Consider the following 23,265-nt stretch of genomic DNA (forward strand, 5'->3'; position numbering starts at 1 on the left):
CAAAGTGATTTACAGGCTTTTGCCATGGTTAACTGCATTGTGGGAAAAATAAATAATCAGTTTTCAGAGACTACTGGACACTGACTTAGAAGTGACACTAATTCCAGGAGATCCAAAACATCATTATGATCTACCAGAGTAGGAGTTTATGAAGGTCAAGTGATTAATGGAATTTTATCTCAAGTCTGTCTCACATTGGGCCCAATGAGTCTCCTAGCCCATTCTGTGGTTATTTATCCAGTTCTAGAATTCATAATTGGAATATATATACTCAACAACTAGCAGAATCCTCACATTGGTTCCCTGGCCTGTGAAGTGAGGGCTATTAGGGTGGAAAAGGCCAAATGAAATCCATTAGAACTGCCTTCTACCTGGGAAAACAGTAAACCAAAAGCAGTATCATATTCCTGAAAAGACTACAGAATCAGTGCCACAACCAAGGATTTGAAAGTTAACAGGAGTGTGATTCCCACCACATCCCCATTCAACTCACTTATTTAACCCATGCAGAAGACAGATGATCTTAGAGAACAACAGATTATCATAAGCTTAACCAGGTGGAGACTCCAATTGCTATTGCTCTACTAGATGTGGTTTCATTGCTTGAGCAAATTAACTCATCCCCTGGTCTCTGGTACGCAGCTTTTGATCTGGCAAATGTTTTTTTTTTTTTTTTTTCTCCGTACCGTTATTAAAGATCACCAAAAGTAGTTTGCTTCCATTAGCAAGGCCAGTAATACATTTCACTTTCCTACCTTGGGAGACTATTAACTCTCCAGTCCTAACTTAGAGGTCATAATGCAGTTCACAGGTATCTTGATCACCTTCCCCTTCCACAAGATACCACACTGGTCTATTACAATGATGACATTATGCTGATTGGACCTAGTGAGCAAAATGGACTTATTGGTAAGACATTTGCATGTCAGAGAGTGAGAAATAAATATGCCAAATATTCACTTCTACCTCAGTGAGTTCTAAGGATCCAGTGGTATGGGGCATGTTTAAATATCCCTTCTAAGGTAAAGGATGAGTTGTTGCATCTGGCCCCTTGGGCAAACAAAAAAGAGGCAGAACCCCTGGTGGGCCTCTTTGGTTTTGGGAGGCAACATATTCTTCATTTGGGCATTTTAGTCCACCCTATTTACTGAGTGACCTGAAAAACTGCTAGTTTTGACTGGGGTCTAGAACAGAAGGCTCTGCAAAGTCTAGGTGGCTGTGCAAGCAGCTCTGCTACTTGCGCCATATGATCCACCATATCCAATGAGCTTGAAAGCTTGAAATGTCAGTGGCAGATAGAGATGCTATTTGGAGCCTTTGGCAAGTCCTTAGAAGTGAACAACACAAGACCCTAGGATTTTTTTTTAATTTTTTATTGTTATGTTAATCACCGTACAGCATTAGTTTTTGATGTAGTGTTCCATGATTCATTGTTTGTGCATAACACCCAGGGCTCCATGCAGAACGTGCCCTCTTTAATACCCATCACCAGGCTAACCCATCCCCCCAGCCCCCTCCCCTCTAGAATCCTCAGTTTGTTTCTCAGAGTCCATAGTCTCATGGTTCATCTCCCCCTTCGATTTCCCCACATTCATTCTTCCCCTCCTGCTATCTTCTTTTTTCTTAACATATACTGCATTGTTTCAGAGATACAGATCTGTGATTCAACAGTCTTGCACAATTCACAGCTTTCACCATAGCACATACCCTCCCCAATGTCTATCACCCAGCCACCCCATCCCTCCCACCCACCCCCACTCCAGCTACCCTCAGTTTGTTTCCTGAGATTAAGAATTCCTCATATCTGTGAGGTCATATGATACATCTTTCTCTGATTGACTTATCTCACTCAGCATAACACCCTCCAGTTCCATCCATGTTGTTGCAAATGGCAAGATCTCATTCCTTTTGACAGCTGCATAATATTCCATTGTGGGTGTATATATATCTCACATCTTCTTTATCCATTCATCAGTCAAAGGCCCCTAGGATTCTAAAGCAAAATTCTGCCATCTTCTGTAGACATTCACTCTGAAAAACAGCTCCTGGCCTGCAACTGGGCCTTAGTAGAAATTGAATGTACAATCATGAGCCACCAGGATAACATGTGACCAGGGTTGCTCATCATGAACTAACTGGGTGTTATCTGACCCACCAAGGCACAAATGTGGCAGGCAAAGTAGGACCCTATTATCAAGTGAAAATGGTATATATGTGATTAGGCTCAAGTAGGCCCTGAGGGCACAAGTTACCTGTAAAAGTGGCCCAAATGCCCCTGGTCCTCACTCCTGCCACACTATCTTCTCTCTCCTAGCCTGCACCTATGGCCTCATGGGGAGCTCCCTACAATCAGTTGACAGAGGAAGATTCTGGACTGGTTTACCGATGATTTTGGACAATATGCAGACATCATCCAAAAATGGACAGCTGGAGCACTACATTCCCTTTTTCTGGGACATCCCTGAAGGACAGTGGTGAAGGGAAACCCTCCCAGTGGACAGAACTTTGAGCAGTGCACCTGACTGTTCACTTTGCTTGGAAGGAGAGATGGCCAGACATATTATTACATACTGATTCATAGACTGTGGCCAATCACTTTTTTCCCAGCCACTCCTGGCATCACCCAATGGGCTCATGAACAAAGTGGCCATGGTGACAAGGATGGAGGTTAACATGAGCTCAGCAACACAGATTTGCACTTACCAAGACTGACCTAGCTATGGCCACTGCTGTGTCCAATCTGTCAGTAGAAAAGACAATATTAATCCCTGATATGACACCATTCCCTGAGGTGGTAGCCAGCTACCAGGTGGCAGAATGATTACATTGGACTGCTTCCATCATGGAAGGGGCAATATTTTGTTCTTACTGGGAACAGACATTTTCTCTGGATATGGGTTTTCCTTCTCTGCATAAAATGCTTCTGCCTAAACTACCACCGTGAACTTAAAGAAACTTTACCCACCATCATAGTATTCTACATAGCATTATTTCTGATCAAGGAACTCATTTCACAGCAAACAAAGTGTAGCAATGCGCCCATACTCATGGAATTCATTGGTCTTATTTTGTTCCCCACCCCCCATCCTGAAGCAGCTGGCTTGACAGAACAGTGGAACAGCCTTTTGAAGACTCAGTTACAGTGCCAACTAGGTGACAACTTGCAGGGCCAAAGCAAAGTTCTCCAGAAGGTTGTGTATTCTCTGAATCAACATCTGATATATGATGCTATTTCTCTCACAACCAGGATTCACAGGTCCCAAAATCAAGGGGTAGAAGTAGGAGTGGCATCATTCATTACCCCTGGTGACCTACTAGCAAAATTTTTGTTCCCTCTTACTGAGATCTTATGCTCTGCTAGTTTAGAAGTCTTGGATCCAAACAGAGGAATGCTTCCACAAGGAAACACAACAATGATTCCAATGAACTAAGAGTTAAGAATGCCACTAGGCCACATTGGACAACTCATACCTATGAATCAACAGGCAAAAAAAAGGGTTGCTCTGCTGGATATGGTGACTGATCCTGGCCATCAGTGACAAATCAGACTGCTAGTCTACCCTAGAGATAAGGAATGTACTCTGTCCAGAATATAAGAGATACTTTAAGGCATCTCTCACTACATGCCCTAAGTGATTGAAGTCAGTCTATAAGAATCCAATCAAAACAGGACTACAAATGGACCAAGACTCTTCGGGAATAAAGGTTTGAGTCACTCTACCAAGCAAAAAACCACAACCAGCTAAAGTGCTTGCTGAAGGCAAAAGGAATAAAGATAGTGAGAAAAAGGTTCTTATAAATACCAGCTATTTATAACATATTTATAACATGACCAGTTACAGAAATAAGGACCATAAAAATCCTAAGTATTTTTTCCTGATTTTGTTATATGTTTGTGTATGTAATATACTTGCATGGTATGTATAACAAAAGTATTTGCTTAGTATATATATTAATATATGCAGCAAATATTTTCTTTCCTCTTATTCCCTTAAGTAACATAAGATGGAACATCTAGTATGCAAGTATTATTAATTTTACATCATTTGGTATTTAAGTTATAAAGTTATTAAGATATAAAGAAGAGAGAACATCATTCAAAACTTTATCTTCTCTTCTGGGGAAGCAGGGAAACCGTATTTCAGGATATTTGGTAAAATTATGATCTTGTCATTGTCTTTATTTGGAGATTAAATATGGTTTAAGGAGATGTGTGTGGGTGCCAAATGGACAAAGGATAGACCTGTGTAGTTAATTTTGTATCACCTTGATGGAGCCACAGATTGCCCAGATATTTGGTCAAATAGTATTCTCTGGTGTGTCTGTAAAGACATTTCTGAATGCTATTAACATCTGATTCACTAGACTGTGTAAAGCAAATTGCTCTACCCAGTGTGGGTGAGCCTCATCCAATCCAGTAAAGGCCTGAATAGAAGAAAAAGGCAGAGTAAGAGAAAATTCATTTTCTCTGCCTGCCTTCAGATTTAGACTAGAACTATAGCATTGACTCTCCTGGAACGCTAGCTTATCAACTTTAGATCCTAGTACTTCTGTTTCCATAACTGTGTGAGAAAATTCCTTATAATAAATCTCAATAGAGTTCTGTTTCTATTCGTTCTGTTTCTCTGGAGAACCCACACTAATACACTACAAAACTATTTCACCACCACGAAAATCACCCTCAAGCTATCCCTTTATATTCATACCCACCCTCCTCTTCCCCAACCCTACCATCCCTAACTTCTGGCAACCACTAATCCATTCTTCATCTCTAAATTTTGTTTTCATTTTGAGAATGTTATATAAATAGAATCACATTTATCACAGCAGGGTCCTGGGATCGAGCCCCCTAACAGGCTCCCTGCTCAGGCAGGAAGCCTGCTTCTCCCTCTCCCACTCCCCCTGCCTGTGTTCCCTCTTTCACTGTGTCTGTCTCTGTCAAATAAATAAATAAAATCTTTAAAAAAATTTTTTTTAATGGAATCACATTATATAACTTTTGAAATTGGCTTTTTTCACTTAACATAATGTCCTTAAGACCCATCCAAGTGGTATGTCTATCAAGAGTTTGTTCCTTTCTACTTTGATTAGTATTCCATGGTATGGATGTACCACAATTTGATTAGTCATTCACCTACTGACAAACATTTTGGTTGTTTCTAGTTATTGCCTATTAGAAATAAAGCTGCTCTGAACATTTGTGTATATGTTTTTCTATGAACATAGTTCTCATTTCTCTGGAATAAAAACCCAGTTTGATGACTCAGTCATATGGTAGTTGCATACTTAATTTCTAAAAAACTGCCAAATAATTTTCCAGAGTAGCTGAATGATTTTGCATTCCTACCAGCATGTATGAGAGATCCAGTTTCTCTGCATCCTTGCCAACATTAGTATAGTCACTATTTTTTACTCTAGCTGTTCTAAGAGGTGTGTAATGATACCTCATGGTCTTAATTTGTATTTCCCTAGCGACTACTGATGTTGAACATCTTTTCCTGTGCTTATTTCCCATCTGTGTATACTCTTCAGTGCAATGTCTGCATGTTTTCTTGCTTTTCAATTGGATTGCTTAATTTTTTTACTGCCCATTTTTTTAATAATTTTTTATTGTTATGTTAATCACCATACATTACATCATTAGTTTGTGATGTAGTGTTCCATGATTCATTGTTTGTGCGTAACACCCAATGCTCCACGCAGAATGTGCCCTCTTTAATACCCATCACCAGCTACTGCCCATTTTCTAAAACCTTTTTACTATGGTGAAACATACATAAAACTTACCATTTTAACCATTTGTAAGTGTACAGTTCAATATTAAGTACATGTTGTGAAATCATCACCACTATCCAATTCCAAACACTTTTGTCCTCCCAAACAGAAATTCTGTACCCATTAAGCAGTAACTCCCAAATTCCTCTTTCCCCTAACCTCTGGTAACTTCTATTCAACTGTCTCTGAATTTGACTTTTCTAGGTACCTCACGTAAGTGGAATCATTTAATTTTTGTTCTTTTGTGTCTGGTTTATTTCATTTAGCATAATGTTTTCAAGGTCGATCCGTGTTGTAGTATTTCACTCCCTTTTAAGGCTGAATAATATTGTGTAGATATACCTTGTTTATCCACTCATCTATTAATGAATATTTAGGTTCTTTCCACCTTTTGGATATTGTGAATAATGCTGCTACAAACACCGGTGTTCAAGTATCCATTTGAGTCCCTGCTTTCAATTCTTTTGGGCATATAACTCCAAGTGGAATTGCTGGACTGGATCACATGGTAATTCTATGTTTAACCTGAGGAATCATCGTTTCCCACAGCAGCTACACCATTTTACATTCTCATTAGCAATGCACAACTTCTACACATCCTCACCAACTCTGATTAGCCCCCCTTTTTAAATAATACCCATCCTAATGGGTATAAAGTGGTATCTCATTGTGGCTTTGATTTGCATCTCCCTACTGGCTATTGATGTTAAGCATCTTCTCATGTGCTTATTGGCCATTTGTATATCCGTAATATCTTCTTTGCAGACGTATCTATTCACATCCTTTGCCCATTTTTTTTTTTTTTAATTTGAGAGCTAGTGAGAGCACAAGCCTGGTGGGTAGAGGGTGAAGGAGAAGCAGACTCCTTGCTGAGCAGGGAGCCCTGACACAGAACACACAGGGCTGAATCCCAGGACCCTTGGGATCATGACCTCATGCTTAACTGACTGAGCCACCCAGGCACCCCTCCTTTGCCCATTTTTGAATTGTTTTGTTATTGTTGAGTTGCAGTTCTGTATATATTCTGGATATTATTCACTTATCAGATGTAAGCTTTGCAAATATTTTCTCCCATACCATGTTTAGTCTTTTCACTCTCTTGATAGTGTCACTGGATACACAAAAGCCTTTCACTGTTGAATTCTGAGAGTTCTTTATTCTAGATATGTCTTTGTCAGATACCTGGTTTACAAATACTTTCTCCCAGTCTGTAGCTTGTTTTTTCATTCTCTTAACAGGGTCTTTCGCTGGGGAAAAGTTTTTAATTTTGATGAAGTCCAATGTATTAATTTGCTTTTAAGTATTATGTCAAAGTACTCTTATCAAGCCCTAGGTCCCAAGTATTTTTTTCTATGTCTTCTTCTAAAAGTGTTATGATTTTATGTTTTACATTTAAATCTATGATCCATTTTGAATTAATTTTTATATAAGGTGTAATGCTTAAGTCAAGGTTTTTTCTTTGCCTATAAATATCCAGTTGCTCCAGCACCATTTGTTGAAAAGGCTATCCTTTCTCCACTGAATGGCTTTTGCATCTCTGCCAAAATTCAGTTGAGCATATTTGTGTGTGTCTATTTCTGGGTAGTCTAACCTGTTTAATTGATCTATGTGTCTATCCTTCTGCCAGTACCACATTGTGTTGATTATTGTAATATATAATAAGTGTTAAATTTGGATAGAGTGATTCCTCCCACTTAATTCTTCTTTTCCAAAATTATTGTTATTATTCCAGTTTGCCTTTCCATATAAATTTTAAAATACTCTTGTATCTACAAAAAAAAAATCTTGCTGGGATTATAAGAGGAATTATGTTAAACCTGTATGTCAGTTTGGTAATAATTAACATCTTTACTATGAGTTTCCCAATCCATGAACCCAATATGTATCTTCATATATTTATATTTTCTTTGATTTCTTTCATGAGTGTTTTGTCAATTTCAGTACAAGTCCTGCCCATGTTTTATAAGATTTATACCTAAGTTGTTTTGTTATGATTGTAAATAGTATTACATTTTTTATTTTGGTTTCCATGTGTTCATTGCTAGTATATAAAAGTATAATTGATTTTTGTCTATTATCTTGTATCCTGAGACCTTGCTGAACTCACTTTTCTAGAATTTATTTTGTTGATTTCTAGGAATTTCAAAACTAATTCCTTTATTTTGTTAAAAATAATAAGTTCATTTGTTCAATAAATTATTAGATTGTTTACTTTGTGCCAGATACTGTTCTAACTACTAGATATGGAGGTTACTAAGAAAATTAGGGTTTCTTGACCTCATGGAGCTTAGATTCTAGAGGAAAAAAAAAGGACTGCAATTAATTAACAAGTTAATTTCACATGATGCCTAAGTACTATAAAGAAATACACAGAATAACATAATAGAGTGGTAGATAATCTAGAACTGACCCTATGAGGAGATGACTTCTGAGCAGACTTAAATTATAGTAGCCAGAGAAGAAAGTTTCAATAAGTACAAAAGCCCAGAGACCTGGAAGAGTTTGACCTAAGGAAGAACCATAAGAAGGCCACTGTGGCTCACATAGTAAGGAGGAGAGTGGTAGGAAAAGCCTCAAGAGCTGCTTCAGGTAAAGTCTTGCAGTTAATGGTAGGCACTTGAATTTTATTCTAAATAAGATGGGAAGCACTGAAGGTTTTAAAACTAAGTTGTTAGGTAAGTGTGGTGTGCATTACTTCAACCATAAAAAATATTATCCCACCATACCATATTTCTTTCCATCTTTTTAAAATTTAAAAAATGTATACGAACATAAACTGCATGAAGTGATTATTAGCAACTATTCACAAAATGATTTATTAATCACAGCTCTTTCTAGTCTACACAATGAGTTTGCTTTTGATTCTATAAGGAAATATAAATATCCTGGGTAAAGATAACCTCATAGTAGTGCTGTTGCAGTTGGCCAACTCTAGCCACTGCCTTTGAAAATGTCTTTCCTCTTTGCCTATTACAAACATATAAACACAGATACATTTTTCACCTAATAGCTATTTATTTAATCTCTCGTGCTTTCATAACCTTATCTGTAAAATGTAGCCACTAATGTCTACTTCCAAAGTCTGTTCTGAGAACTAAGAATAAAGTATACTATATTGAGTTCCAGGCAAATAGAGGGTGTTTAATAAATGATAATTCCCTATCCTGAGCTTTTTCTCATTCACCCCCATCACTTAGCTCCTACTTCCAGATCTAAGATAGTTATAAAACCATTTAATTCATAACTGGGGCCTTAGAGCAAATTTTTATACAAAATTTTAAAGCCTGTAGCAATAGCACCTATTAATTCAATGATTAGTGGCATAACACCCTTCAACAAAATCTTTCCATAGACTTTTGGAAAATATTTTAAGATATTGAACAAGAACATGGTACTATATGTAACTTTTAGTTGTGGGATAAAATCAATTATGTAAAGCCAGCCACTTTTAACTGAAATCTTATAACAACAGAAGAGCATATTGTGTACATTCCTTTTTTTAACCAATGGCAAAACAGAAAAACATGCTTTGACTATTTTAGCATAAAAACCTACTAAATATGCTATTTCATGCATCTATCACTCAAGAAGTACTTTAAAAATACTGAGTCATGGGCTTTTGGAAGCCTGACAGTATGAAACTACGTTATCTGTATTAGGCAGACTGAGAACAACTTGCATTATGTTCTCTCAGACACCTTATTTTACAACATTCAATTTCTCAAGACAGAATATTAACAGAAAGAAAGGTTATTAATGATTTGTTAAGTTTTTAACTAACCAGTATTTTTTTCCTGCCTATTTTGGAGTAATTACTTCACTCCCGTTATTCAGCAATCTTCAATCATCTTCAAGTGGCTCCCTTAGCAAACACTCCACTAAGGCTAATTCCAAATCTCTGCTACTCCACAAATCCACAGTCCTACCATTCATTCCTCTTAATGTTTTACTTTCTACATTATTTTTGTCTTCCAATATGGCACCATTTCCAGTAAATTCCAACTTTTCTCTGTAGTTTTACCCTCTAGTTGAAAAGGAAAAGTTCCAAAGCTATTCCTGTGCTCTAGCATGATTGTCTTTTAGACTGATCGGTTGCCTTAGTTCTCTTTTATCTTCAATTTCTTCCTGCAAACTCAGTCTCAAGTTTCCTCTACTTGGCTCCTTTCTCATCTAAACTGCTATTCTTAAGATTACCCTAATTGACATGTTAAATATATTGGTATAATCATTTTGTAAATTGGTAGAAGCAAAACAATATTTAGCAAAGTAAAAAATGTACAATTTTGTTCATTTTTCTATTGGAAAATATTTCTATCTATTCTATTTCTATTCTATATTAAACCATTTCTTTTAAGTTTTGGCATTATTGGAGGCCGTTTATGCCTAATTTCACAACTATATTACCCAAACCTGAACGGGGCTATAATTACCCAATTTTTTCCAATTTAAAGGCCTCTGATTAAAGCCTATATTCTTATTGTAAATCTTTGGAATTTAACTTGAAAGAAGTACAAAGCATGATGACTGCAGCTGTTTACTGTAAATCGTCTTCAATGTCAGCATGCATGCATACAGGCAAACCTCAGAGATACTGCAGGTTCAGTTCCAGACCACTGTAGTATGAAGTGAATATCACAAGAGTCAAATGAATTCTGGGGTTTCCCAGGTCATATAAAAGCTACGTTTACACAATATTGTCTATTAAGTGTGCAAGAGCTTTATGACTAAAAAAATACATACCTTAATTTAAAAATACTGTATTGCTAAAAGATGCTAACCATCATCTGAGCTTCCAGTAAATCATAATCACTGCTCACAGATTACTGTAACAAGTAATGATTAAAAAGTTTAAAATATTACAATAACCAAAATGTGACAGAGCCACAAAGTTAGCAAATGCAGTTTGAAAAACAGCGCCAATAGACTTGCTTAACACAGGGTTGCCACAAGCCTTCAATTTATAAACCAGTATCTGCAAACCACCATTTACTCTAGTGCATGAAGTGCCACAAAATGAGGAACTAAACACTGTGCAATTTTCACCTGGTTTTCTATTTTTCAAAGTACACTTTAAGATGACATAGGCAAATATCTACCTGTCATTCTTTCTCACCTGCCACCTTTTCCTTACTCTTCCACCATTTGTTGGGCAGCTTTTAGTTTTTCAGCATGCCCCAAAAGCTCACTAAAAAGATACTTAGAGGCTGGATAAAACAAATCTCTACCAATACTGACCCTCACTAGATGCACGCAGCTGCCAGTACAGTTCTTATTTTAATAACCACAGGAGAAGGCACTCACATTTAGGAGTCCTAGCTCATTTCTCGATGAACGAGCCAAAACCTAAACCATTTCTCCTCAATCACAGTTTTGAGTTCTCTTCCTTACTTTCTCCCCGAATGTTTTTCTCTCGTTTCCAAAACTTTCTCATTCACAAAATTTTACATAAACAGCATTTCCTCAGGCTTTCACGAGTAACCTGACCTGCACAGAACCTACAGAGGTCGGAACGTGGGAATACTAAAGTCGTGGCCACTTCCTCAGCGTCCACTCCCGGCCGCGCCTCCCAGAAAACCGCCTGTGACTCGACACACGCTCCCCAATGACGCGAGCGTCGCCGCGCGACTCGACTGGAAGCGGCCGCACCTGCGCAGCAGCGGTGGAGAGGGGCGAGGCGGGGCGGGGAGGGGGCCAGAGCATAGCCTGGAGGGTGGCCGCGAGTTGGGGAGGAGAAGGGGGAGAGGGGGCGAGGTGGTTAAGAGAGTTGGAGGGCCGGAGGGCCGGAGGGCGGGTCTTTCCGGAGGGACCTCCGTCCTTCACTTCCTGTTTGCGGGAACTTCTGAATCCGGGTCAAGGGGGTTCACCTCCTTATCTTCTCCGGGGCTGACCCGGCACTTTCAGTGACAGCGGCTTCTGACTCAAGCCAGGGCTGGTTTCATCTTAACGACCTGCTGAGCCCGGACGTCCACACCTGCCTCGGGACACTAAGGCGCGCTTCCTCCAAGTACTGGCTGGCAGCCACGGGCCTTGAGTGACCGCCGCCGCCGGGGGTCCTCGCCGTCCCCTTCGCGCTGATGCTGAGAGGGAGCGCGGGCCCGGGGCGGCGGCGGAGTGCGAGCCTTTGGCTCCCTAGGCCCGCCGCGGGCGGTGCCGGTTCCGACGCTCCCCAAGCTTGCCACCTCCCGCCCGGGCTTGGATGGGCCCCTCTGCCCGATAAATGTGGCTGCTGAGACTGCGGTGGCGGTGGTCGGTGCCGCTGCTGCTGCTGCTCTCCAAGTTCACCTTTGCCGCGGGACTCTCCTGCCCCACGTCGGGACTGTCGCCCCCCGCTCCTAACCCCCTGGCCCTGGCCTTGCAGTTTGGCGACGATGGACAAGATCCTGGAGGGCCTGGTGAGTTCTTCGCACCCCCTGCCCCTAAAGCGGGTGATTGTGAGGAAGGTGGTGGAATCGGCGGAACATTGGCTAGACGAGGCGCAGTGTGAAGCCATGTTTGACCTGACCACCCGGCTCATCCTGGAGGGCCAAGACCCCTTTCAGCGGCAGGTGGGGCACCAAGTGCTGGAGGCCTATGCGCGTTACCACCGGCCAGAGTTCGAGTCCTTCTTCAACAAGACATTCGTGTTGGGCCTCCTTCAGCAGGGCTACCACTCGCTGGACAGGAAGGACGTAGCCATTCTGGACTACATTCACAACGGCCTGAAGCTGATCATGAGCTGCCCATCGGTGCTGGACCTCTTCAGCCTGCTGCAGGTGGAGGTGTTACGCATGGTGTGTGAGAGGCCGGAGCCGCAGCTCTGTGCCCGATTGAGCGACCTCCTGACCGACTTCGTGCAGTGCATCCCCAAGGGGAAATTGTCGATCACCTTCTGTCAACAGCTTGTTCGAACGATAGGCCATTTCCAGTGCGTGTCCACCCAGGAGAAGGAGCTGCGGGAATATGTCTCTCAGGTGACAAAAGTGAGTAACTTGCTGCAGAACATCTGGAAGGCCGAGCCCTCCACACTCCTGCCTTCCCTGCAAGAAGTTTTTGCAAGCATTTCTTCCACAGGTAAGTGTCATTATATTCCAGAAAAATCTCTCTTGGAAATTCAGTGTGTCTATTGGACACTCATCATATTTGCTTCTCTGCCCTGAAAACATCCTTAATGGAGAACAAATCTTAATACCCTCATCCAAAGTTTAATTCCCATCCACTTACGTATTTAGGCTGTCCCTTTGTACCTTTGGAAAAAAAAAAAAAGTAGTGTTCCTATTCTAAATGTTGAAAACTTTGAGGTCTAAGACCTTTGGCACTAAATAAGTTGCTTAATTACCCAGCCTCTGCTGAAGTTATGGAATGCTTTGAGGATGATAGCTACTAAATAAAGCTTCTATTCATTAGTGACTAATGAGAGCATAATAATGTTTACCATATTATTATTGTACTGTGACTCTGTCATTTTGTCATTATAATTTTCTCCCCTGTTTTTTAATTTTCCCACTTTTTTATTCATGGGCTGGGTGGTTTTATTACTGGATTATCACAGTTAACTATGTAGTTTTTGAATATTGACATTTTTTTCTACAATAGTTTACAGGTAGAGAGGGTACAGGAGAATGAGGGAAAGGAAAGAGTATGAGGACTTAAATAGGTGTTTTTGTGCTCAGTGTATAGCCCATGAACTACATCCTTAGAAAGTGGCAAGGAATCAAGTGATAATTGGCAAGAAAATATTTCTCACCCGGAATTTTACCTTGCATTTACATTCCTTGTTTGGACTTGGAGCTTTCAGCTCTGTAAATTGTGAAAGAATAGACCCAAAATTGTGTCCGCTTCCTCTCTACTTGGCACAACCATTCTCCTTTTCTATTGTTTGAAATTGAGCTTGTGAAGGAGGTGTCTTTTATCTTGGGAACCAGAAATAAGAACAGAGTTTTAACAAGCTCCATGTCTTCTGATGAATTAAATGTGTTTAGGAAAGAATTACCAACTATATATTTGCAGTATCTGAATTGTTTTAATTTTTTAATTGTAATTTTTCTTGTATTGCCTGTGTTGCTAGGACTGTTAGAATTCCCCACAGCTTGATTTCAACAGTGGTAGTAAAGGTGCTTACCTTGAATTTGCTTAATTATTATATAGTTTAAGCAAAGTCCCCTCAAAATTCACCTTAATTTTTACTTTTTTAAGAGATTTTTTTTTTAAATCTTCCTTAGAACAATGTAATGACTACTGTAATTAATAGTTACAAGTTACTTTGGAAGATCTAAAGTGGGCATTTAAATGATACCTTGAATTCTTCTCTGACTGCTGACTTACAGATGAATATTTTAACACAACAGTGACTTAATATTAATAATGCAGGAAAATAAGGTAACTTATGAACTAAATATGGTGTAGTGAACAGTAGTTTTTATATTGCAGTAGTTATCTCTATAATGAGCAATCATTGCTACTCACCCTTCATCTCTCATTTCTGTAATTTAACATTCCTTGTATGTTAGAGTTCTACCCATGAGGTAGAGCCTAACAACTGCTTCCAGAGTAACACCTTTGCCACAAGTACATTTTTTTGTAAATTGTTGTTTCTCTCTAAATACTTCACTTGAACCTTCTTGCCATATTCCTTTTTCTTTTTAATTAAAAAAATAGATACATCATTTGAACCTTCTGTAGCATTGGCAAGCCTTGTGCAGCATATTCCTCTTCAGATGATTACAGTTCTCATCAGGAGCCTAACTACGGATCCAAATGTAAAAGATGCAAGTATGACCCAAGCTCTTTGCAGGTACTTCTTCATGACACTGTAGACGGTGGTGTAGATTTGGGAGGAGGAGATATTTTGTTGTATTTTGTGGGTAATCAAAAACTTAGATGTTTAAAACTGAAATCATAGAATGAAATACATATTCTCCAAACTAATTGGAATGAATTATTTACCTTACTATATAGGTTTGACAGGCCTCCTGGTAATTCGAAGTCCATTTTCAGTTCAGCTTTTTTTAATTCCAAAAATATACACGTGTATATACTTACTGTACAGTAAGGAGTTGGTTGGATTATCAATATGTTTTACTAATTTCCTTACTCATTATGGTTTCCTGCAACCTGTTTCTTCTCCCTGGGTTTTTTAATTTTTGTTTTTTTTAAGCTAAGTACATACTTTTACTTTCTCTTTCAATCAGAATCTCTATATAATACACTCTATCTTTGTTTAAAATATGTTTTTTCTTCCTTATTCTTAAATAGATGATTTGGTAAGATGCAGAATTCTAATTTGCTAGTCATTTTCTCTGCATTTTGAAAATAATACTGCATTGTCTTCTGGCATTTATGGTTGCTGATATGGAGTCTGCTGTCAGTCCAATTGTCATTCCTTTGTGAGTAGTTAGGCTTTTTCTGGTACTGTTTATGTCTCTTTCTTCTTGATGTCTTTCAGTTTATTCTTATATTTCTAGGTGTAAACTTAATATTTAGACTCAGCATTTTCATGCTTTTATTAATTCATTCGTTCATTTATTCAAACCGTATTTACTGGACACTTACTTACCATGAGTGCTAGGCAGTGCTTCAAAACCTTGAACAAATGGATAAAAAAAAATCTGTATTCACGAACTTGCTTTCTAGATGGAGAGGAAGACAGTAAATTAGTAACATATAAGATGTATCTTGATTTCAGAGATGTCAAAATGTGGAAATACATAGTCACTTGATATTCTAGTTTAATTGGCATGACTTTTCCTTCCTTAGTGGTACATAAACTAATTATACAACCTAAAATTGATTTTGTTTTAGATTTTATTAAATATGATCATTAAAATTATAATTTAGTATTTGAATAGTGATGAGTGTTTTGGAAAAAAAGTAGATAGGAAGGACATAAAGTATGAGGGAGTGGTTTGCAATTTTAAATAAGATGGGTTAGGAAGACCTCAATGAGAACATGAAGATGAAGTAAAGACATAAAGGAAATGAGGGAGCAAAGCCTGTGGAGATCTAAGGGGAAGAACATCAATACTGTCTTACAACTCACTAATTTTTTCTTCAAAGGTACTCATTTGTAGAGCTTGTTCCAGCTATTGAGTTTCTTTATTTCAATGACTCTATTTTTCTAATTGAGCTTTTCCTCTCTACCTATTTTTGTTTCACATCTGCCTGGGTTTTTTTGTAATTTTTTTCTACAGTATGCACGCACATGTGTGTGTATGTATGTGGCACATCTAAATAAAATACAAGGATTTGGAACAAAATGGTTTCTGTGTACCTGTTATAAAATTGCAGTCATGACATATAAACTTAAGTATTTATGTTGGATTTTCTGAAAGCTACATGTATAAATTTTACTATCTGTAACACAAACTTTGGGAACTTGGATTTTTTCCACCTTTTCCCCCTTTTTATGTAGTGTTTGAAAAGACCCTTCTCTTCTAGCTTTCCTTCTTTTTTCCTTGCAGTCTTAAATTTAACTGAATCAATTTAGCTGTAACTATTACTTTCAGTTTCTTGTTGCTCATTCTCTCAAAGTTCCACAGATCTATATAAATATTGTTCCTGCTGTATGGCCTCTATCTCTACTACTTTCAATTTATGGTTATCTCCTTGCCATATTTAGTGGTCTGTATTTTTGTTTTCATCTTCTTGGTATCTTTGTATTCATAGTTAAAATTCTAGAAATCCTGTGATGCCATGCTGTTAGGATTTTCTTCATATTGTCTGTTCTTTTTATTTTTCCTTTTCCCTTTATTCTTACCACTTTTTCAATTCTCTTCTATATGTGGTTAATTTCCAAGTCTTTATGTAAAGTTCTCATTGTTCATTTACTTTTAATTTTAAGAAATGCTCTTACAGGGCACCTGGGTGGCTTAGTCACTTGAGCCTCTGACTCTTGATCTCAGCTTAGGTTTTCATCTCAGAGTTGTGAGTTCAAGCCCCACATTGGGCTCCACGCTGGGCATGGAGCCTACTTAAAAAAAAAAAAAAAGAAAGGGCACCTGGGTGGCTCCATCCGTTAAGCATCTGCCTTCACTCGGGTCATGATCTCAGGGTCCTGGGATCGAGCCCCACATTGGGCTCCCTGCTCGGCAGGGAGCCTGCTTCTCCCTCTGCCTCTGCTGCTCCCCCTACTTGTGCTCTCTCTCTAATAAAAAAAATAAAAATCGTTTGAAAAAAAGACTCATATCCCACCCATCTCTCCATAATGAAATTCCTTCTATGTCCTATTTAGCAGTAACACTCCTTTATCAGCATGACCTCAACAGCACTAAAATTTCTTTCTCTTTGAGATGAATATATCATAAATTATGTTGTCCTTAAACAAAATAGAAAGATTCAGAGAATTACATATTTCATAGCTGAAAGTGAAATTAGAAATCAGTTTGTCACCTTCATTGCCTAGGTAATAATATCTAACATTTTTCATTACATGCCATAAGTCATTGCAGCAGAGTCTTCTAGTTGGTCTTTTTGCCAGCATGACTTACACTTACTACTCTCTCTAAGTCATCCTGATCTATTCAATTTTCCCTTCTGATCAGCAAACTGCAGTGACTTCCACCCCTTATTAAAGCAAGTGCAAATTCCAATTCTTGGTATTTAGCAATCTTCATCTTAATTTTTCAACCTTTTCAAAACAGCCATGGTATCCAGCTTCTGAATTTGTTTTGTTTTTAAAATATATTTGGTAATTAATTTTTACCTATTTGTTTCTATGGGAAGTTGTGATCCAGTTTTTGTATTGCATTTCTAATTTATTCTGCATGATCCTGTTTCACCCATAGTCTATCTGGAGTAATTATTCTTATATTGCATATGTAACTGAACAGGATAGCAGTGTTTATTTTTATCATACTCCCACCTTCTATTTCCCCATAGTCTATATTTCCCCACACATAGTACTTACCATACTTGAACTGTTATTTTCTGTAAACCAAAGAAATGCAAATACCATACCAGGAACAAATAAATAACATTAAAGTATGAAATTGGCCAGATCTAACTGAAATAATAAGGAATGGGGTACACAAGCACCTTCTAAAAGAGAATGCTGATCCTCAACTCCAGTTTCAAAATTCAAAGAAATTTGAATTCAGTGTTGCTGATCTGATTTTTCAAAAGAAGCCTGTAATCCAGTTTTTCATGTGAAATTTCCCAATTTTTAAAACAATGGAACAAGGTAAACTGAGGCTGGATCTAGCCATGAAGGTGCCATCTAAAAGTGAAAATTGATTTTATTCTGTACAAATTAAGAATAAATCTATTTTTTTGTCTTTTATAATATTGCCAATTTTAATGTTAAGATTTTCAAGTTGTATTTTTTTGCAACTTGAATGGTTTCATTTATTCAACAAATTTGAACTCCTTCTCAGTGCCAAGCACTATGCTAAGTACTGGGGATCCACAGATTAAAGATTAAAAAAAAACAATAAGAAGAAGATCACTGCTCTTAAGCTCATGGTCTAATGGAGGAAAGAAGATTTTTTTTTTAAATTTTATTTATTTATTTGAGAGAATGAGAGAGAGAGAGAGAGAGCATGAGAGGGGGTTGGGTCAGAGGGAGAAGCAGACTCCCCACCGAGCAGGGAGCCCGATGCGGGACTCGATCCCAGGACTCCAGGATCATGACCTGAGCCGAAGGCAGTCGCTTAACCAACTGAGCCACCCAGGCGCCCGGAAAGAAGATTTCAAAGTACATAAATTACAACTATAGTTAAATGTTCTTTAGTAAGAAATTAACTCAGTATATCAGGGTTAAGTGTCCTTAAAATTCATGTAGTAACCAATACATGGTGGACAAGATTAGTGTAGTTAACCATAAAAATAACTCATCCTACAATGCCTGTGCCTGAAAGGATTTGGGTATATATATGCAAGTCCAATCAAATTGAAGCAGAACTGGAATATAATTAAAGTGTAGCTGAAAGCATTGCATTTATACACTAGCAGAGCTTAGTTCAAACACTAGTGCTTCTGTTTATTAATTGTGTAACTGTTGACAAATTTCCTAACTTTTCTTACCAATTTGAAAGCAGAAATTGTAACTATTATGTTTTCAGCACTTAACAGAGTAACTGTTATATAATTGGCACTCAAATATTTGTTGAGTGAATGGCTTCTAATTCATGTTACTTCTGACTTGAAGTTTCTTTAGGATGGTCAGGAGATGGTCAGCTAGAAATACGGAGGAGAGGAAAAAGCTGATTGGGTGATTAGGTATAATGAAGAACCATGGCCAAGTGGAATTTTCTACTCTGCTCTTAGACCTGAGCTAAGGGAGTTCTGGCCCAGGGCCCCGTGTTCTGGAGAGCCCAGTTTCCTTCTGCTCTGGAGGTACCATTCCCCATGGGGCAGAGTCCACAGAGCCAAGGAGATGTGCTCACATATATTTCTTCTCTTTGAACCACATCTTTATTTGTGTGCATATTTGTACTAAAAAAATATAAAATGTGTCCTAACATGATTTTTTTAAACAAGAACAGTTTTTAAAAGACTTATTGGCACTTTTTTTCTTCTTTAATTGAACAAAATCTCAGATCTTTCCATGTTAGATCCTCACGGATAGATTCATATAGATCCATCTCATTCTTTAAAACTCTGCATGATGTTCCATAGTATATTTTGCCATTCCCTTATTGATGCACATTTAGATTGTTAGCATTTTTCCATATCCTAAATACAGTGCTACAGTGAACTTACTCTTTATACACAAATGCAAGTGTCTCTCTACTTCCTGTATGTAGAGTGGCTACAAACTTTTATGAAAATCAACTTAACAACAGTTAGAATATGTGGAACAGCTGTCAGAGGCTATTTTAATGCTTTGTAACCATCATTATTTGCAGAAGATGGCCAGAAAAACAAAAGGAAATAAAATATGTGTAGGCAACATAAGGAACATACAGATAACTTGTAGTTAACATAAGCATTTGGACTTTGGGCCACTCTGGTTCCATCTGATGGAACATTTTAATCTTAAGAGCAAAAACTTTAAAAAAAGATAGCACTCTAGTGTTAATGTAGATAGTTATAGCATAGCTATTGTGAAAATAACTATCAATTTTGAAGTCAATTTTTTTAACATGTTAGTTGCTCTTTGGGGCATGTGCTTTTGTACTTAGCATTTATGTTTGACATTTTGTTCAATTATTTATTTATTGCCACATATGTTGATATTTGGTAGAAGAGAGGCATTCACAATGAGTATTTCCAGTGTCATATATTAACTCATGTAGTCTTCAAATCAACCCTGTAAAATAAACATGTTTATCTATAATCTACAGTTAAGGAAACTGAGACACAGAGTTTAAATAACTTACATAGGTATTAGGGCCCCCCAACTAATAAATGGTAAGTTGAGATTTTGAAACCAGATCACTCTGATTTTAAAAACCTTTTTTTTTCCCCACTACTATTTCTTATTGTGTAATCCCCAAAACTGGATTATTGGATCAAATACTATGAACATTTGACCCAAATGCTTTCCAAAAGGATTGTACCACTCTTCATTGTGATTGATATTTAACATTAAGGACAGTCTCCATCACATCCCATATTACTTTGTCTTTATTTCCATTAAACTGAGTTGATATTCAAGAAGAACACTCACTAATTCAGTATGAGGCCATTTGGTGTATTTACACATTCAGTGCCCTTTTATCTATGTAAAGCTTCCTTTCTTGTCTTGGTATAGTAGGATAATGAAAGGGATGAAAAGACCTGTTTCACAATTCAAAATAGTCATTTTTAACAGTGCATTTCATATTTGGACTGCAATCACCAGAAAGGAGAAATTTTATTTCCATGTATCTTAGCCCAATAGCTACATTTGAACTGTTCTTTTTTGAGTAAATTTGCCTAATAAATTCTAGATAGCACTGTGTAGAATCAACTTAAAAGTGCATGTATGTGAAATGACGCTTTATCAGAAATTCTTGTTATTGAAATATGTAAGAAACTGTCAGCTTACAAGATTGGAAACTCCTTGAGTACAAGCACCTTTATACTCATTTCTGCATCTTGAACAGTGCTTTTCACAAGCAAGCTCAGTAAATTTTGAGTCACAAAGGAAGGGGTTATCTACTGTAACTCTTGTTATTCCCAACTAAAAGACATTGAAAATATTTTCAAGACTGATAGTTTTGTTTTTGAATCTTCAGAATGATTGACTGGCTCTCCTGGCCATTGGCTCAGCATGTGGATACATGGGTGATTGCACTCCTAAAAGGACTGGCAGCTGTCCAGAAGTTTACTATTTTGATAGATGTTACTTTACTGAAAATAGAACTGGTAAGTGGGAGTATATAAATCTCTTAGAATGAATGGTCTCAATCTTTTAATCTTTGGGTAGTCCCCTATAAAGCATCTAATGTTGAATATGTTCTTGTTTTTGGTTTGGTTTTGAATCATAATTTTAAAATAGAAATTAAGAATGGTATTTAAGTATAGGTAATCAGAATAATTTTGCTGTTTTCAAGTGTCTAATATGAAAACCTATTCCTCCCCTTATCTCTTAAACCCAACTAATCAAGCTTTTACCACCATTAGTCTACCAAAACTATCTTTGACACCAGTGCTTTCCAGTACTGCTAACCTCAGGAGTTATTTCTCAGGCCTCCTCTCATTTGACCGATCAGCAGCATTTGACACAGCATTTGATCACTCCCTCTTGAAACACTTGCCTCACTTCGTTTTTGTCCTAGTTCTCTTGGCTTTTGTCCTAGTTTACTGGCACCTCAGTCTCCCATAATGGATCTTTCTAACTTTAGAGTGCTTTGGAGTTTCATTTTTGAGCCATTTTCTTCTCAGTCCATTCTCACAGCATATGTGTCCCATGGTTTTAAATAATGTTTCTAAGTTAATGACTGCCAGGTATATATTTCTTGTTCATTATTTTCCCATGAACTCCATAGTCATGTATCCAAGTGTCTATACTTGAATCTCAAATTCAACTTATCCATGATCTAATTTCTGATTTTTGCCTCCCAGACCTGGTCTTCCCCATCTTAATAGCGACTCCACTCAGGACAAAACCTGAAAGCTATCATTCTTTCTTTTCATTCTGTCTCAGCCCTTATCCTACAAATCCTATCAACTCCACCTTTAAAATGTCCGGAATCCTACCACTTTTAACCAGCTTCATCAATACCACCTTGGTCCAAAGCCCTCATCATCCCTAGCTGTACAGATTGCAGTAGTCTCCCTGCTCCTGCCCTTGGGCTCCTATAGGTGTCACACAAGACCTACAAGATCTTGCCCACTGCTGCTTCTCTCCTCGAGTCTCCCACTATTATTGCCTCAGTCTCTGTACTTTGCTTACACTGCTCTCTTTGCTCTGTCTCTAGTACACCAGGCTGGAGACCTCAGGGCCTTTGTAGTACTTGGCCTTTGCCTTGCTTATTATGCTCTTCTCCCAGGTATCTGCAGGCTTACTTTCATTTCCTTCAGTATTTTATAGTCAGATGTCACCTTTTAAATGACACATTTTTTTAATACCCTAATAAAATAACAGACCCCTTTGCTACTCAGCAGTCCCCATTCTTCATACCCTATTTTCATAGTACTTATCTCCATGTTACTTTTTATTGTCTACCCACCCTGGAGACAGTAAGCCCTATCAAATTAGAAATTTTTTTTAATCCACTGTTATATCCTCAGTGCCTAGAACAATGCCAAGCCATAGTAGGTACTGAATCAGTGTTGGTTGAATGAAATCAAATGAAGCGTGGGCCAAGGAACAGTCACTTTGTGGGTAAGGCTTGACAGATTTGTATTTGATCAAGGGGTTTTAAGAGTTGTTTAGGCCATTGTATTCCCTTGATCTCTGTCATGTTGTTATTTCCCAACTTTCTCTCCCAAAGTGACATGTTATGGTAGAACTTTCCAGGAAGGGGAATAGTCACATAAATATTTTTGGTCCAAGGATAATAACCACTGATTGGGTTAATGATTTCCCTACAAACTCATAAGGTGGATGTCTTATCTTTTTTGAAGGTTTTTAATCGACTTTGGTTTCCTCTTGTGAGACCTGGTGCTCTTGCAGTTCTTTCTCACATGCTGCTCAGTTTTCAGCATTCTCCAGAGGCATTCCATCTGGTAAGTTAGGACACAAGCTTTCTGCTCTGAAGAACTTTGCGTTAAAATTTAGTTTAATATGGAGTCACATTTGTATATAGTGAAAAAGATTGTAGGTTAGTCCTGAATCTATTTTCTTGTAGCTTTATGATTTCTTAGAAAATTGAGGTTGTGGGATTTCCCTCCAAAGAATGTATTTTCAGAATGTTTTGAGTCTCACCAAAACTGCTGCACTTGCAACCACTATCAGCAGTTGAATATTGCTCTACATGAGAGATGTCACGTGTCAGTGTCACTGATGGTTGTCTATTGCACGTAGAACAGTGTAGAAGAAAAATGCTTTAGAATTTCAGAGACGTGAAAACATCAGGTGTTGTTTTATTGCCCCAGAATTAAGACTTCATTCTCTTCCAACCCATAGTGTACAAATGCTATTAACTC

The 23,265-nt window shown here is 38.0% G+C and overlaps 1 protein-coding gene across 2 annotated transcripts in view; it reads left to right on the top strand.

Annotated features, from left to right (window-relative positions):
• The first annotated feature begins 11,560 nt into the window (after window positions 1-11,560).
• USP38 (ubiquitin specific peptidase 38) overlaps window positions 11,561-23,265 on the top strand; it is a 40,336-nt gene continuing 28,631 nt past the window's right edge. The window contains exons 1-4 of one of the 2 annotated variants that reach the window (XM_025874247.2): window positions 11,561-12,825; window positions 14,410-14,545; window positions 20,910-21,039; window positions 22,744-22,845. In XM_025874247.2, coding sequence (XP_025730032.1) covers window positions 12,144-12,825; window positions 14,410-14,545; window positions 20,910-21,039; window positions 22,744-22,845 — 1,050 coding nt within the window. In that variant the 5' untranslated portion in view covers window positions 11,561-12,143. The remainder of the gene's footprint in view (window positions 12,826-14,409; window positions 14,546-20,909; window positions 21,040-22,743; window positions 22,846-23,265) is intronic. The other variant, XM_073892294.1, reaches the window with a different exon arrangement.

This window comes from Callorhinus ursinus, unplaced genomic scaffold (assembly GCF_003265705.2).
Source record: "Callorhinus ursinus isolate GAN/ISIS: 27379988/994484 unplaced genomic scaffold, GSC_fseal_2.0 scaffold4, whole genome shotgun sequence".
In the NCBI taxonomy this organism is placed as follows: domain Eukaryota; kingdom Metazoa; phylum Chordata; class Mammalia; order Carnivora; family Otariidae; genus Callorhinus; species Callorhinus ursinus.